This window comes from Coloeus monedula (genome assembly GCF_965178545.1).
Source record: "Coloeus monedula genome assembly, chromosome: 3".
NCBI classification, from domain to species: domain Eukaryota; kingdom Metazoa; phylum Chordata; class Aves; order Passeriformes; family Corvidae; genus Coloeus; species Coloeus monedula.
Window position 1 is genome coordinate 103,299,436 of NC_138783.1, and position 18,165 is coordinate 103,317,600.

Below are 18,165 nucleotides of genomic sequence, written 5' to 3' on the forward strand. Positions count from 1 at the left end.
CAGTTGCCTTTGGAAGCTGTCATCTATCCTGTAGTTTTGTCCCAAATGGGTTTTAGGTATTTTAAGAAAACTGAGAATTACAGCATTGGACCTACATGATTATTACCCTCCCTTTTGCTGGCTCAAACTCAAAGCTGACATTATATTGTCTTATAAGGGCTTGAACTAACTCTAAGGGTTTGTCTTCCTCCTCCCTCTGAAATACCTCCACTGAGTAATAGCATGCAAATACAAAATATAAACCCAAAGAAATGGGTTTCTTTTTGGTTCATTTAGGCTTTTGTGCTTTAATTCCATGACAGATGTTTTCTGTTTAAGGCTATACTCCATCACAGAATGTGTTTTACCCAGAGTGACTGCTGGTGTCTACGTTGGGAGCTAAGGTGTCACTTTTAAGAAGGGCGGTATTTTTAATGACAAAGAGCAAAGTCCAAGAACAAGTGGACCCTGTTTCTGGGTTTCTTTAACTGGAATTGGATTGCTTTACCTACAGTTTTTTTGGCTGACTGGCTTCTTTCTCTGCTTTTTATCATAACATTGGGGGGTTTACAGCAATTAGGTCACTACTCATTCACTACTCATGAAGTTATTTCAAACCAGCTTTTGCTCAGTAAAGATCAGGTTTGGGTTTTGTTATTAAATGTTGAATACTGCCTCTTCATTAGGAGGAATTTCCACTTATCCTGGGAATTAATTCTGGGTTTATTTGGAATTAAATTACAGTGGATTTGTTTGGTTGGGGTTTTTTATCATCATCTTCTTCTTTTCCCACTGTTCAGCTGTGAGGTCTGGCTGGCTGCCCCCGCCACCACCTGCACTGCCCCCTCGACCATCTGTATCTCAGGTATGGACAAAGCTTTAGTTCTTTGCTGTGTGTTATTTGTTTATTTATGTTAACATCACAGTGGTTAGCACAAGTTGGCTTGGACACAGCAGCTGTTCTTGCTTCCAAGTTCAAAAAATCATCAGTTTGCAGTTCCATGTCCTCCTTCATTGGTCTGTCTGGGCAGCGTGTTGCAGTGTCAAATTACAGACTAATTAAACCTCTTTGCAGTGGAGCTGACATGCATCCACTAGACCTAACTGTAAATTAAAGGCTAGCAAAGCTAATCTGTTAAAAAGGGTCTCCTGCCTGAAGGCATGGGCTTGATACCTGCTATTGCTGTTTGCTTCTTGGGCTTCAAATACACTGAGGGCATCTGCTAAGGGAGCCACGGCATAGAAGAGTGCATTGCACCCATTTTAAACCCATTGCACCATGGGTTTAAAAAAAATAATGCTGAAAGGAAGAGAATGCCATGTCAATTATGTTTTAAAGTTTCAGACCATTAGTGGTGTGCTTTTATTTTGCATTTTGGGTAAGTTTTTGGGTTTTGTTTTTTAGAGCGTCATACAACTGCAGCACAGCACAAATTGAAAAAATCATGCATGTCTGCATCCAGATAATTGTTCTTGTTTCAGGAAATCATGGAGGATCATCATCTTTTTCTGTGTTGTTGGCTGTGTTAAGTCTTAGGCAGCAATATGCTTCATATAATACTCCTTTAGATGAAGTGTATAATAGGAACAAATCCACAGGGGAGCTGACAGCCCTTACATACAAAAAGCTGGTGAGATACCTTCCTTGGGCCAGAATGGTCATCACTTGAGCTTTGGATCTACCCTTAAGAGTGTGCTGTTGAACACGTCTTACTGCACAGTGCTTATGATAGAAATGTTTAGAGGCCTGTTGCTACCCCCAGCTCCACCAGCAGCTTGTTGTGCTCTTCCTCCCCCCAGCCCTTGTAAGCACTGAGTGCAGTTTCTGCCTTGAGGACTGTAAAACACTGGTTTGAGCTGGCATGTTTCCCCAGTCAGGATGCCATTAACCATGCTGCTAACAGCACACACCCCTTAGTGCATCCATCACATTCTTGCTTTTTCTGACACTCGCCAGAGAGCAGCATTTCCCTCTGGCTTCCCCAGATGCCACAGCACAGCTCCCTACCTCCCAATCCCAGATCCCACAGCACAGCTCCCTACTTCCCAGCCGTGTGCCTGCAGCAGTTGCTGCTGCAACCCACACCAGCCCTCCTGCTGCTGCTCCAGCTTCCCACAGTGCAAGCCCTCTTGCTGCCATTGGGAAAAGCACTAACTGCAACAAATCCTGCTCTCAGAGAACAGAACCATTGGTTTCAAGAAAGGTTCTGTTAATTGTCCATTCTCTTGTCCTGTCATCAAGTTGTATCTCCTTAGCAGGGGAGTGACAACTTGATTTGTTTATGCATGTCCAGCAGCTTCCTAACCAAATACTGAACCAAGTGCTCACCCTACACTGGGACATGCAGAATACAGGGCATTTCGAAAATGATAAACACAAGAAGATTCTCATGTAAAATTTTTGATCCAGTCCTCTCAATTACAAAGGTCTGGTTTCTAAAAGCAAAAAAAAAAAAAAAAGTGGTTTCTATGTCTGCTCAGTAATGAATATGCAGCTGATGCTTTGCTAACATGCATCACTTACATTTACTTAATTTATTTCTGATGATATTTAAAGATATTGAATCAAATGTTAAAATACTATTGTTCTCATGTCTCTCAAAATTGTATATAAAACAAGTTCTTAAAAACATAATAAAGTTTATGCTCATCACACTGTTTATTTTTTATCCAAGCATGCCCTTCTGTGATAAAGGTAACAGGCAGTAGGGAAGTATGTGTGATGGGGTCATAATTCAGCTGAGCTGACCTTTGCAAATAGCATGTAAGCAATAGTGAGCATATGGATTATGGTAGTCCAGTGGGGCCCTTGATTTAAAGAGCACAGAGAAGCTGGAAGAAGGGATCTGCTTTCAAAGCTGAGACAGGATCAAGAACTGAAGAAAAGTCATGAGGCTGAAATTGCATATTCAGCTTTTTCTTGTTTCAAGATTTACCAAACTCGTCTTAAATTTCTGTTTTAACTTATTTTTCGACAATGTTATTGAAAATCATTCTTTGGTTCATTTTGCTGTATGCCTGCAGTGAAGCACTGTTAATGACAGATGTAGCTTGGAAGTGAAGCAAACCCTGCATATTTCAGGTGGCTGTGCACCTTATAAGTATTCTCATGATATGCTTATTTTGGCTCAGCTTTGGAAATTAGTTGATGGAGGAGAAGGAAATAATTTCTTTCTGAGGACTATGGTTTTCTGTGGATGACTGAGAAGCAGCTTGAATCAGCTTGCTCTTTAGAATGAGATTAAAGGGCTCATGGGATGTAAAGACCAAAGTGCATAAAAGAGAGGTACCAAGGGGTAGGTGTTACATTTCAGTGGAGCAGAAGTCCTTCTATGAGCTTAATCAATAGGAGTATAGAAATGGCACCTTGACTTTGGTCCTGTGTTGCAGTGTTTTTTAGTAGAATGTAGTTCAGCCTTTTGGAAAATGTTATTTTTCCTGTCAGAATCTCCAAGGTAATCAACCTTGGTGGTTATTGAATCACTGGTTATTCAGAGCATGCCAAACATCTCTGCTCATATTGCAGACTTCCTAAATTATGTCCACGTCCAACTCTGCTTCCATAGTCCAGGCAGTTGAATTTCAAGGGACAAGGACTGTATCACGGGCTGAGCAGAGCATAAGGTGATACTTAGAGCTGATACTGTTGTGGCCTTGACTTCACAGCTCAGGGGATGCACAGGTTTACTGTGGCAGGCTCAGATCTTGGGATGCTGTGAGGACCTGGCCAGTTTATGACAAATAGCAGCAGAGCTGGCTTCTCTGCTCAGCTTGCTGCTGCCAGCCCGTGCTGTTCCACACCTCTGCTGGGCAGACACCTTTGCAGATGGTGGCTGCATCTCCTTTTACTTCTACAACAGCTTTTGGAGTTGGTGGATTTAGCTCTTTTTCTTGATGGCCTCTAAAAGGCTATGGTAGCTCCTTCTCAGGATGTCTCCATTGCCAAAGTCAGCATTTTATTGACTTTGTATCAGTCCATAAGCTGTACTTGAGATTTCCTCAGAGCTTTCACCAGACACTTTTCTGATGCAGTGATGCTTTTATCTGAGGTCTCTATGGTGACTGTTAGTAAACTTAATAAAGAAAGATGGATGAAATGTCAGTTTAAATTGTGTGGACACACCATTATCTTCAATTTGTGATCTTTTAACCCAAATTCCAGCCCATACCTCTCTGCACTGCAAGCCATTTTGAATTTATATTTACAGTAAGACATTGTGAATTGCAGTATGAAATCTTTTATTAGATTCATCAATTCATATTGCTTTCCTCTTAAAAAAATAAGTAATTCAAGTTTTGCCTAAATTCCATAATGAGTGCTTTGAAAGATTATGTATGGGAAAACTCTTATACATAGATGAGAGGGTTTTTTCTGGATATGTTATTTTGAAGTGTTTTCCTTTTGTGCATAAGCCTGTGTGTAACTTCACTGACACCTTCTGTGATCTCTAGTAGCACGTTTCACATCTAGCAAGTCTGCAGTAGCTTCTTGGATTTAAGGATAATTTTCTCCGTATCAGTTTCCCAACTTTTTTGACCATAAATATTTAATATACTACAAGCTGTTGTAGACTTAGGATACTAGCAGTGCCTTACCTCTGCTTGTTTCCCATGGCATGCTGTAGTATATAGAACAGATAACCTGTAGCTTTTGGAAATACCTACTGTGGTTTTTTTCTGGGCTTTTAGAGAATGGGATTCAGTGGCTTGGGTAGGTCTTCCTCATCCTGTGTTCCTAACTTGATAGTAAACTTGAGTCATCAAGGAGGAATGGCATTAAGGTGGCCCCAAAACTTCTGCGTGGATCCAAGGCTGTACAGAGAAAATTTGTGTAACATGGAGGTGCAAGAATCACAGCGGGAAGGCAATAGCTATGCAGCTCATTTGCAGTGACACAGATTTCAGATAGAAAATAACTTTGGGTACTCATGAATAACATTCCACTGGAGCCAAACATGTATGCATGTCTTGTATAAGCCCCTGTTGTTATTTTTTTAATGGAAAACAAAATAATACTTTATTACTGTTGGCTTTTAAGCCTACAGAAGTCATTTACCACAGCTGCTTTCTCTGGGAGATTTAGTAACATTTATGGTAATAGGAATTATGGATGAACACTGAAGAACAAATATAACTTTAGGATTTTATCCAACATCAGCTAATTATCTGCAACATTGCCCAATTATATCAACATTCCTTTGTTTAAATTACTGCATTTCAGTACCTTCTTGTCCAGTAGTGAAGATGTATCTTCAATCCTGCCTGTGCTGTATAAGGGAATTTGAAAACAGTGGGCCTGGAAGAAAACTCTGTGTATCTTGGCTGAAAAAACTGATGTTCCTGATCTCTTTTCCCAGAGTCACAACTTTAAGCCTGTTGCTTTTGTAAATTCACACTGGTTTGTGCTGCACTTTTCTTTCTGGAAACCTTGGAATGGATTTTTCCCACTGATTCCATGCTGGCAGTTTTGGCTGGCACTGAAAAAATTGAATGAAGGCAAAGCATTCGAGTGAAGTAGAGTAGGTAGGCAGCTGTTAACATTATCAAATTGAAGTACCCTGAGTCCAGTGCAACTCTGAAGATTAAAATCTCACTGGGTTATATGAGCTCAGAGTTTGGTTGTCAGTTTAGTAACCATTGTTACCATTAGATGTTACTGATTTGGTGAAATGCTGAAAATGAAGCACTCTGAGGGATGATGGGTGGGTCACCCTGCCCAGTTACAGCACCTGGTGGTGTTGGAAAGCAAAGATGTTATTCTTTTTAGCATATTGAATGTTCTGCTCTCCAAATGTTACTTGATACTTCATAACTCCTTGAAGCTTTTTGGCCATTCATCATGCAGAATTGCAAGTGAAAACTGGGACCCAGCTCAAGAAGTTGTCTCTACTAACATGCCTCCATGACCTGCCAAATCCATGGAGAGCCATGAATGTGGGGTATGCTCAGGCTGCGTTTGTAACCATCAATTACACGCGCCCGTGCTGAGGCCAGGAGGTGGGGAAGGACGCCCATCTGTCCTGCTGAGACCTCTGGGCCTCCAGAGCAGCATAGCCACGTGCAGGCTCCGTGCTGGGAGGTGGTCCAGGCATCCCCCCCACACCAGCATCTTTGGCTAAAGCAGAGATACGTGGAGGATGAGGTTGGGCTTGCTTACAAGGTTGTTTGGAGAAAATACTCAGACATTTCTTTATTCTGTAAAATTACATGAGGAATTTCAAGTGCTGGCAGGATACCTGGAATTTTACAGGAAGGAAGTTTTCTGTTACATAAATAAAAATTACCCCCCTTTTACCTCCCCCTCCAGAAAGTGAAGATTTTGCTTTTGGCACCATGCAATTTTATACATGATGGTACTCTAGCAAACAACTATTTTACATTAAATGAAAGCAACACTTTTTTAGCTTGCCTTTACAACTACTGTGCAAGGAAGGGTTGAGGGTTTTTTGATCATCTCCACAGTTTTGGCTGCAGAATAACTTATGTTGTATAAGCTGTGCAATAGGTACTGAAGAAGCCTGTAACAGTAATGAAACTGAAAGTCTTCTATAACATGAAAGATTTTGCCATCTGCCACTTTAATATAATACAAATGGATTATCTTCCTCTCATGAAAATTATATATTAAATCTAAGACACCCAGACAAAATAAATTACAGTTTAAGAAGTGGTGGAAAGTAGCACAGTTAAAATTGAATTTGAGGAGTAGTTGATGGATGCTGTAAAATCCTTTCTAAAGAGGTTTCTGGAAGAGTGGAAGAAGGCGAGTATCTTAATTAAAATGTGTTGTAACAAATTTTTAATTTGGCTTCACATTTATCATAACAAAATAAGAAGCTAAGAGCCCAATGCCTGTATCTCTAGTGGAATGCACATATGCCTTTCTAGCTTACGTTAATCTGGTTTTGTCGAAGTTGAAGTATTAAAACAGATTGTTAATGCTTCCATCTGGGTCCTATTCTTTCCTTGTGAATGAGCTGAACATTACAGCAATTTGTTTGTATTTACTGCCTTTCTCCTCAACCTTATCACCAGCCCTCAGATAACTCTGGGAAAGAAAAAGCTTATCAAAACTTCAGGGCTGCACAGTGCTGAGAAAGCAGGCAGCACACTAAGACCCTGGCAACTTGTTGCATTTGCAACCCTGTGGGGGTTTTTTCTGTCTTACCATTTTCAGTTTTTCTAATAAGCAATAAAAAGAATTGATGATTCAGTGTGGGATGGAGGAGACTCACAGAAACTGGAATTGAGATGTCTCGACTTCCCAGAAATTTGCTTTAAGCACAGAAATATGAGTGTTTAGAAGGGAGCAAAATACCTCTTAAATGAACTTACGTAAAGATGATAGAAGATTGCAATGGGCACATGCAGAGTGTTAAGCATATTTAATATCCTACTTTTCCTTACAGATAAGCTGTTCTCAATACTTTTTTTTGCAAAGCTAAGCAGTGGCACTATACAGGTAATGATTATGGGCTACTCCAGTGAATGCACAGAGATAATTTCATTTCTGTGAGTAGTACCAGTGACTACAATGGGTCTATTTCCATGTGTAAAGTTAGCCTGGAGCATAAGTGTGGACGAAATTGAATTGTGGGAATGATTGAATATATATACTTCACCTCTTGCAAAAAGGCTATCAGGTAACAGAAATATGAAAGCTTGGTGTAGATCTTCCAGAATGGAAGATCAGTTATGGATTGTCTTGAAAAGTAGGTGTGAAATTTACATATAATCCAGCATTGCAAAGCAAAAGAACTGGAAATGTAAGTGAAGAACCAGTTAAGATATTGTGTTCTCTGTTGGTTATGAAAATCTTCCATCCGAGGCTGTCGAAGCACTCGGTGCTCAAGTAAGCGTTACATACTCTTTTAGGAAGGTCCTGGTAAGTATCGTCACATGGAGCAGTGAGGAGATTATCAATGGCTGGTCAGGGATCATGTGATGAAATAATGAGCATTTGCAACTCCTAATACTCTCCTTAATGATGAGGAACTTTTTGTCCTAATGCTCAGTGCTGGCCATAGGCTGCAGGTTGGGCTCTGTCTGTGGCCATTGCACAGAAACTTTCTGGGCCAGTTCGACCTTCTGCCAGGAAGAATGAGAAGGGTATGGCTATTCCTAGAAAATTTGAGGCTGTGCTGACAAAACAGGAGATACTGTCTGTTAATAATTGGACTGGTTAGACAGTTCTAAAGCGGTTCTCTGCAAAGAGAATCTCTTCAGAAGATTTGGAATAGGACACTCTCATGCTCTTTTCTGTGGTCACTTACCCTGCTTCCCAAAATCAAGATACCATTAGGTCTGCAGACTCTGCGCTGCTGATAGTGCAGATGACCAGGGTATTCTTTGCCCATCTCCTGTAATCCTGGGTGTGTTAGCAGCCATACCAGGCAGCACAGCAGCATTCCCAGTGTCAGTAGTTTACTCTGTTCTGAGGATGTGAGACACCTCCAGCAAAGCACTTCTACACTACCATAAATAGTTTCCTTTGGAAGACCATACTGCATAATGTATAATTAATAAACCAATGGTGAAGAATTTAAATGCAAATATAATTGTGCCAAGATGTGTGAAAATTTTAAGACACTTCTGTGGTTGGAGGGAGGTAGTTTATTGCCACGTTTCTGAATGAGTTGCCTGCAGACTATGCTAAGCATGGCATTAAAATGATGAAGAACTAAAGGGAACTCACCTCAGCTGCTCCTGAAGGATCTCCTTTTCCTTGTACTCCACTATAGGACCAGACAACTGTTGAGCCAGGCTCTCTCTGCCCAATACCAGAAGGCTATAAATACTGACTTCCACCCCACGTCCAGATCAGTGAAGGGAAGGAAATCTGCAAAGAATCCCTCTGCCAAAAGAAAAAACAGGAGTTACTTTTCCTTTAAAAGCTGTGTGGGGACAATGTGGGGAGACATCAACTTGCAGATGTGTTCGTAAAGCCTCTCGGAGAGGACTTTGTTGGTTGGCTGCACCAGCAAACCTTTGCATGGATGCATGATGCATGTGCCAAGCACTCAGAAATGGCTTGTCCCACGTGCCACTAGGTGGCAGCTTAGGGACATGGCAGTCACTTGGTTGCTATTTCTTTATTTTTACCAGCCCCTGCACTGCTGGCTGCCGAATTTTGCCATCTTCATGTCCTGGCAGCAGGGAGACGTGGCCAGCCCAGTGACCCAGCCTCAGCCAGCAGGTACCACAGCCCTGAGCATGGGCTGCAGGCTGTGCCTGACAGACACATCACAACACTCAGCTTACAAAAAAATGTGTCTTGCTCTCACAGATTGTGAAATCTCACCCTTCTTGACATTACCACCACAATTTATATTTGCTTTCACCAGAACACAAGGTTTACCCTTTTTTTCCCTTTTCAGTTCCCTTTGGTTTAAAATGGTATTCTCCTGCAATGAGACCAATTAAAAAAAAAAAAAAAGAAAGAAAGAAAGGAAAAAAGAGAGGGTGGTTCTGCAAAAGTTTGGGTTCCATTTAAAAAAAAAAATTCTTTCCACTCTAGACCCCTTATCTGACAGTGATTTCAATTTTTCTGATTTTTTGAAACTGACATCATAGAATACCAATCTGTTCAGTTACTTCTACACTGTTTGAACACACTGGTTCTTCAAAAGCTGCATTTTTTTATCTATACATAAATAACATGGAGTTGGTCAGGGTTTTTTTTTTCCTCTCTGTTCTGTGGAATAAGTGAATATATTTTTGCTTTTGATGCAAGGTTTAGTGTAGGCTCCAAAAAGAGTGTGAGCCCCAGAAACCGCCTGCCTGGCCAGGTTAAGGCAGGTATCTAGTGCTCCCTGTCCAGGAAACGTCATTAAGACCTTTCTCTCCTGTATCCTGGCACTGCTCTGTGTTGTGCCATGAGGACTTCATAGTGTGTGTATTACATGTCTCTCTGAAGGGCTGGGTTTATTCTTGCTGTCCCTAAATGAATGAATGGGTTGTCAAATTGATGTGGCCCAAACTTACTGTGTGGTTCTGTTCAATATTTGAGTTTTGCCATCCCCCAGTCATTCATGAAACCCTTGTGGATTTTGCCAGGCTACTGTTAGCTCTCCTTAGAGTCTTCATTTCTTTCAAATATATAAAAAGTGGTTGTAGAAATCAGGGAGGTTGTGGGCTATTCAGCTTGCTGATAAAGAAATGTTCTGTTGCATTCAATGGACTTTTAAAGGTCTTTGATTTTTATAGACACATAAAAAAAGATTGCTTTTTTCCATTTCACTCAGTTTGACCAGAAATCTACATTTACAGAGGAAGCCCTTCAATATACAAAAAGCTTTTCAAAATTCAAATGTTAGCATCCAATAGTTATTAAAAAAAAAAAAAAAAATTAAGATATTAATATTCAAATACTGGAAAGATTACAGTGTGAGGGGTTCTTTGGGGGGTTTTTAGCCATCAGGTAATAGTGCAGATGTAGCACACTTAAAAAGGGGTGGGAGAGAAATCTTGTCAGTTTTTCCTCCCTCCTGAGGAATTTCACATGCATTTAAAAAAAATTTATTTCAAGACTTCCTCCTCTGTGCACATGTTTGATACAGTATGGTTGGAGAAGAGCAGTACCACAGAACCACACTTCCCCTGCACCTTTCTCTACAGCTCTTATTGTGTCTATTGCAGAAAAAATGAAAATGGTATGGAAAAGTTCCTCCTTTTTAAAGATACCAAATTCTGTGTTTTCTGTTGTTTTTATTTAACTTAGAGTTAAGCCCTTGGAAACTTGTGACTGCTGCAGAGCTTGGTGGGCCTATGCAGAAGCCTCTTGGCAACAGTGAGTTAGGTTCTTCGGTGTGCAACAAATTATTATTATGGCTAAAATCCTGGCCCCTTAAAAATTTGAGGTTTGCTTTGGACTTGGTTTTAAGCACAGGCTTTCGCCTGTGTAGAAACAAGCCTATTTGAGGAAGGAGCAGGATGGCAGATTGCCCTTCCTGCCTGGGTACCACTGCCAGCCTGGCTCCAACTTGGCAGAAGCTGGGAAAGAGGAGAAGAGGCTGTCTGTCAGTGCCAAGTGCCCTCAGTCTCCTGCTCCTGCCTGCCTTCCCCATCTTGGAGAGCCAGCCCTTACCTTCTGGACAGACAACAGCCACACCATGTTTATAATAACCATGTTTGCTGCTGTGCACCTGGGGACAGGCAGCTCTGAATCCTGCCACCCTCCCCAGTGCTGTGCCCTGTCCTGGTGGAGGAAATCAAAAGGTACAGAAAGCTTTCATGAGAGGCATAGCAAGGGATTAACCCTCTATTTTAATTTGCTTCTCGGTCAGATATGTTGGGAATCAGGTGTTTTGTTTCACAGATGTGTAGATCTGGGTGGTGAGTGTTCAGCTGGGTTTCTGTTTGAAATGTGAGAAGGGAGGAGGGAAGACTTGTCTGCTTTTTTATAACTTGTGTTTTCAGTAACTTTGCTGGAATTTTTGATATGATTTAGGCTTTGTCACTCCAGCCTCGCAAACTTCAAAGACAGAAGCTCACTCCTATGAATTTTCATCAGTTTCAGGTGATAATAAGGTGACAGGGCATATCCAAGATCTTTCTAGCTTTTTTCCACTCTCTTAGTTTTTATCTGAGTATTTAGGCCATAATGGTAATTCTAGAAGAAATTCTGGGTACTAGATTGTTTACATTCAGAGACATGGTTCCTAATGCTTCATTAAAAAACTTTTCTCCTGTTTTCCCAGCACAATAAAATGCAAGAATATGGTTTCATTAAAAATCTGCAAAAGACATATGTCATCCACTCAGCTGTCACTCTATATCTCCATTTTCCCTACTGTTGAATTGTTAAAGTAACTTTCCTTTTGTGTGTAACATTTCCTTTCATTGACTTTATTGTATGTGACTGCTAGTCATTTTCAGGGTGTAGCAATGACTGATTTGTTGTTGCAGACAGAGCAACCATCTGAGGTTGAATTACATCCTCAGATGAACAGACCCCCATCACAGGCAGAAGAAAACAGTTCAGCAAAAAAGGTGAGATCTGCACACGTTGTACCATTATGGAGTGACTTGCCTTCATCAACAAATGCAGTTGTTTAAAAGCGATTAAACAGAGGGTTAGGATTATGTTTTTACATGTTTACCTTCTCTGGAGGTCAAGATGCTGAAGAGAACTGTGATCATGTGTGACATCAGCTCAGATAAATCGTTAAGAAACCTCTTAGAACATATACGTTGATGCTTTGAGAGAGGCAGCTTGCCATTTATTTCAAATCAGTAGGGGCTTGTGGAGCCATAGAGAAAACAAAAAAGGGTTTTACTGTACTCAGCCCCTGTCTCGGTGTAGTTCCTCCAAATTGTGATGCACTTCTTGGTTTCAGTTGCTGAGGATTTGATTTTGATGTATACACACCTGTTTGCTAGAGATCAGGATCTGCCACTAAATGTCCATAGACTGGGAGAGATTTGCTCAAGATGTGCAGTTTCTAATGTGTTTTTGTACAAACCTACCATTTGTATAAAGTAAGCACCGAAATTAAAATGGCATACTTGAAAGGGCCTTGCTTAGGGATGGAGTGGCCTTAGCAGTGGCTGTGAGCATTTTTCCTCTCCTGGTCATGCTATGACCACCTCCTTCCACCAGACCCAGCCAGAACAGGTTTGGATAGGGGGCAAATACAGATCCTCCCCACTCTGGCCCCTCCTGCAGCCAGAGAGCACCTGCAAGACATTTACTCAGCCCAACCAAGAACTTTTGGCAGGTGCTGAATGGAGTAGGTACCTTGGCCTGGGAGCATCATCACACTTCTTACTGTAACGGGGCACAGACAAACATCCGGTGTCATCATTTTCTGTATGTGACAGGGCTTTCTGGGCAGTGGCCTTGCTCTGCTTGTGCTCATGATATGCTACTTCTAGCCTGGCCCTGCTTCTTCTTTGCTCTGCTTTCTAGCCCCCCGCTGGGGAAATGAAATCCTTGTGGTCCACCTACTTCATGCTCACCCTCATCCCACCTGGTTCCCTAAAAAGCAGCAAAGCCTCGGGCTGTGGGGTGTGGGAGGCAGGTGGTTGATGCAGTGCTGACCCACCTTCCAAAGCCTGGTGCAGGAGTAGCCAGCCAAAGAGCCCCTGCAGAGGGATCTGCTTTTAGGTATTGGACCATTGCTTATAGCATTGTGTTTGAAAGGGAAGAGGGGCTTATCCTGTGGATTTGGTAGGGTTTGGGCAGTTTAAGGTGGACTGGGATTGTGTGTTTGGCATTATAGTTGTGGAAGGCATATGCAGGTTCCTCCCTTGTGTGTTTGCAGGGAGCTGTGCCTGTGCAGAGGATTTCAGAGCATGGCATTACCAGAGATCTGTGCAGTCATGATGTGCTGACATCCTGACCAGAATATCTGATAGTATTTTTAGATTTTTTTTTTTTGCAGTAATTACAGAACTGTTTTTTAATGTTTAAACCTTTTTCCTTATAATTCAAATTCTTTTAAAAATTGCAACCCTTCTAATGTGAAAGATTGATGGTCTTATATCAGTTACATTTTGTATCACTGGTACTAGTCTCTTCTCGTGAGTCAGGCTGCTTACTACAGCATTGGGTTTTATCCTTGTAATTGCTTTGTCATTAAATGTTTCCCCATTAATTTTTTTCTTATTTTATTAACATTTGGCCAAAACACAGTAGTGAAGATAATCTAGCCCAGTAAAATGTATGATAGTGAAATTTGGTCTTTGGTTTTGTCTGTGATGCTGAAAAAACCTGTCTCAAGTCAATTCAACTTTTTGAGTCCTAACTTTCTCATTTATGAAATGAGGCAGTAGTAGTTATATCCCTTGTAAAACAAACCTAATAATAAAATACACTGAGGAGGATACATTTATATTTATAAATTCAGTCAGCTGTAAGGTGGTAAAACTACTTCTCATTGCAAAAGAAAGGATGTCTTAATTTATAATAATGAAAACACCACTGAAATCGTAAAAATCCAAGGCTCTGCTTTGCCTGGATAACCCAGACTATTTCTTTGATGTAACTTATCAAGAGAAATAGCTGGCCTTCTGTACTTCCAGCATGTTAATTTTGCATGGATAATTTCATGTATTTGTATTTCAAAACTATATTCATTGTTGCTTCATTTAAGAGAGGAGGGGAGAAGGGAGAGGCTCCAAGCCAGACGTGTGAGGCAGTAAGTTGGGATGCAAGTGATTGATTATTGATTCTTTCTGACTGAGCATAGTCAAAAGTAAATCTTGCTTTGTTTTTAATGCTTTTGGGTCAACTGGGGGCTAGTACATGTATTTATACCCCCTCCCTCCACCCAATGCACACTAAGCTATACAACCCAGTTCTGATGAGCCTGTCATCCAGATGAAGGCAAAACACCCTTTCATTCATGAAGGGATTGCAGGAGTTATTGTTCCTTTTTCAAAGTCAGAAACCTGAGAGGCTATTACCAAATTTGAATTGTGCTCTGTACCTCTTTAAATTATGAAATCTTAACTAGCTGTCAGCAATATGTGTCACAAGTATTCTCCAGCCTAATGATGGGACACATATGGCCTGACTTAACATTGCTGTGCTTTTTCCTTTCAGGAGGTTGTTCTTGCTCAGCCACCCTCCAAACCTGCCCGCAGGAAGCTCCGGACAGAGGTGCAAGGGCTGGAGACCCCCGAGCTTTCTCCCACTATAAATGTGACTTCTTCCCTGCCAGCAGTCAAGCCTCACCTCCCAGTCCAAAAGTAAAAACCTGACCCAAGCATGCCAAACTGCAACATGAGATCTGATGTAGCAGGGTTTGCTCTTTGTGTAGCTCTATGCTTAATAGTTCTGTTTCTGAGAATGCTTCACAAGATACAGGTCTCTGAAATCTTCATCAGTCTTCTCAAAGGCAGACTAAGCCTGTAGTGACTATCAGTAGTATTTAGAGGTAGATAGAGGTAGATAACCTCTTCAAAGGTGTCCTACCTCTCTACCTGGTAGACACAGCTGAAGAGCAAGCCTAGCTGTTCAACCATCTCCAACACCAACTTCTCTAACACAACTCCTTTTATATGTGAAGGTGTATGTTTCTGCCTTGCATGTATCTTCTGGAATTTTGCTTCTTCACGTGGACAGATATGACCAAATAAATGCCCAGGAAGCTGAGTCATGAAATGCTTGATGTTGGTCATGTCCTTGTGATATTTCTTCATTGCAAGGCATGTTGGAAACGGGCTTGCCACTGGTGTGAGTTGAGCCACAGACCACTTGTGGTCCATCCGATAATGGCCAAACCCAACATGTGTTACTTGCTCTCATAAACACAGCTGTTGAAGCTGTCAGCAACAAAGACTTGTAGGAATTTCACTCTGTGTATTTAATAGCAGTGGAGAAGGGGCTGTAGAAATGGTAAGTGAAGGCACTTGAAACCCTATTGGGTCTGTGCCTCTCCCTCAGTTGAAGCACTGTGCAAACATTATACTCCACCATCACCTAGGGCCTTGCAAAGACATCTGATTGTCTGAAACAAAATCAAGCTGCCTAAATCAATTGAGTGTTTCTTGGCAAACTGCTTATCAGTAAACTGAATCGGTGCTGCATAATTGGAGATTAGAATAAGTAATAAGACTCCTAGGATGCTCTTAAAGTACTATTTTGTGCTTTGGGAGTGCATATTCCGTAGTGGTTCAAAGATGTTTGTTAACATCTCAATCCTGTCTTGTCTATATCTTTCCTAAAATGTTAAAATGACCACAGAGCTATATAGCCCTGCTTTTATTTTTTTTACCTATCATTTATTACTTTATAGCCTATGGATAGTAGTTTGCAGCAAAATAGTGAAGCAGAAAACTGATAGTTCACTGGAAGATAACAGCATAAGTCCTGTTGCTGTGCTGTGAGAAAGAGTCTATTGCAAAAATCAGTGCCATCAGCTCTGTTAAGAGAGAAGAGCTAATGGGGACTGTGTGCCACTGGACCATATTTAAATAGGGTATCTGTTTTAGATCACATCTGGCATTAAAGAGCTCTTGTTTACTCATGTAAAACTTTAAAATAATCTATTTGGAAAGGGGCTTCGATATTCAGTCAGTATTTTTTGTATTTTCTTTCTTTTTTGCTGTTATCTCTCTTGCTTTGAATAGGTTGGTCCTTGTGTACAGCTGTCTCTTTTTATACCTGTCAGCATAGATGTCATTTCCTCCAGACCAGTTACCACAGGCTATAAAGTAATAAAAATTCTTAATTAATAAAATAAGTTCTTAAAATAAAAAAGATACATCCTTTATTTTATCAGCAAAAGACATGAGGGAAGTCCATCAGTCATCTTCCTGTCTGTGATGTCAGATGGTTTTGGTGGAAATTACTGCTTTGAATAAAAGAAGTATTAAATTTTGAAGTAAAGAAACATCAGAAGCAGCAAAAATCTGAGACAGCATTTTCATGCCAATGTCCTTTCTTTCTGTATAGAATGATTTTTGTATTTTCTGTTAACCACTCCTGACTCTAAACTCTACAAATGTCTGAAAACAGCTAATGCAAAGATGCTGCAATAAGCACAGCTATGCAGGGATCATTCTTAAGCTCCATGAGAATGCAGTGATTTTGAAATTGAGACAGCCTAAAGTATTTCTGTCATTCAGGTTAACAAGTTTCAAACACTCCACCTGATTCAGCCATCTCATTTCAGTGTTACATTCTTCTTCTCTTAAATCTGTAGTTTGTACCTTGTCTTTGAAGCCTTGTCCAGGGTGCAGAGAATTATACAAAATGGGTGGGTGCTCTTCTGGCATCAGCCAGTGTCGAGGCTCTTAATTGAAATGTTTTGTATTTATCTGTCTGGCAGACAGTCTTCCAAGCAGAAAAGGGCTATTCAGACCGCTATACGAAAAAACAAAGAAGCCAATGCTGTGCTCGCCAGGTTGAACAGTGAGCTCCAGCAGCAGCTGAAGGTAAGGAATGCATTTAAAATCAGTGACAAAGCTCCCTACAATCAGTTATGTGTCACCTCCAGCAGTATTGAAATCAGAGCAAAATACAGGACAGTAATTGAAATAAGCACAGAGATGAAAGCTTTCAGTGACAGCACATTGCCATCATTCCTTGGGTCCGGTCTTACTTGCTTCCATCTTCAGCAGGCCAGTGCTGTTACCTGTGTTTTACGGCAGGAAAAGACAGAGCACTTTGCCTAAGTTCACACAAGAAGAAAATTGAACTTGTCCTTCAAGTTACATTGCTGTTTTGGAAGCTTTCTGATAGAGCAGAGCTCTGCTGTTTTTATGGAGACCAGAAGACTTGATGGGTACTCCTCAGGCACATCTTGCACTGAGGCTTAGGGGGGTTCAAGTGCACTCCCATGCTGGGGCTCTGAGCCTGCCCAAATGAGGAAGCAGACACTGGAGGAGTTGTAGTCCAGCCCAGCTCCCACACCTGCAGGGAGCCCTTTCATGGGGGTCAGCAAGAGCCTGCCTGGCTGCCCTTTACTGGAGCAGGGTGGTGCCATGCAAGCATCCTGAAAGTTCTAATGCACCTCTCCTCCTGCAGGAGGTTCACAAGGAACGAATTGCCTTGGAAACACAGCTGGAGCAGCTACGTCCTGTCACCGTCTTGTGACACGCACGGTTGTGCATGAGCAGGAGCAGAGCAGTGCTCAGCAGCTTTGCAAGGAGAGGAGCTCTGTGCAGCTGAGCAGGGTCTCTTCCAGGGCAATGGGGAGGACTGGCCTTGCTGGGTCTCTCTTCACCCTATTATGCACATTTTGCCTTTGCAGGTGAGGAAGGTACAGAAAACAAATACCTGACTGTGGAATATTTCTGCATGGGGGATGCTTTGCCTTCTTTCCTCCCCCTTCCCAGCCTAATGTGTAAATGCGGTTTATCACTGAAATGAATAACCGGGAGTATTTTATTTATGTAAAGAATTCCTGATTTATATGTGTTTTGGCAGCACCTCCTGCCCTGATCATTAAGAGGTACAGCATTCCTGAATTCTTGCTTAAATTGAAAACTCATCCTCTGAGTTGTGCATCTGGATGTTACTGATTCCTGTAGGATTGTATCATTGTAGAGTACCTGTGGATTTAACATACCATAGGAATGGAAATTACAAGATGTACAGAATCTTTATCCTCAATCACATGTCAAATAATTATTTTCTTAGTACTGTTTATTATGCAATCACGGATGTATTTTAATGTTAGAGAACTTGTATTTTATTAGTTCAAATCATATAAGAGAACAGTAAAAAATACTAAA

General features: G+C 41.2%; 1 protein-coding gene across 1 annotated transcript in view; it reads left to right on the top strand.

Annotated features, from left to right (window-relative positions):
- The window catches only part of REPS2 (RALBP1 associated Eps domain containing 2), a gene marked incomplete at its 5' end in the record, with an annotated part of 91,020 nt that extends 73,450 nt beyond the window's left edge, over positions 1 to 17,570 (top strand). The window contains 5 exons of the mRNA XM_082278119.1: positions 780 to 844; positions 11,887 to 11,970; positions 14,528 to 14,673; positions 16,758 to 16,863; positions 17,456 to 17,570. Of these exons, the coding sequence (XP_082134245.1) occupies positions 780 to 844; positions 11,887 to 11,970; positions 14,528 to 14,673; positions 16,758 to 16,863; positions 17,456 to 17,524 (470 nt within the window). The 3' untranslated portion in view covers positions 17,525 to 17,570. The remainder of the gene's footprint in view (positions 1 to 779; positions 845 to 11,886; positions 11,971 to 14,527; positions 14,674 to 16,757; positions 16,864 to 17,455) is intronic.
- Between the last annotated feature and the right edge of the window lie 595 nt (positions 17,571 to 18,165).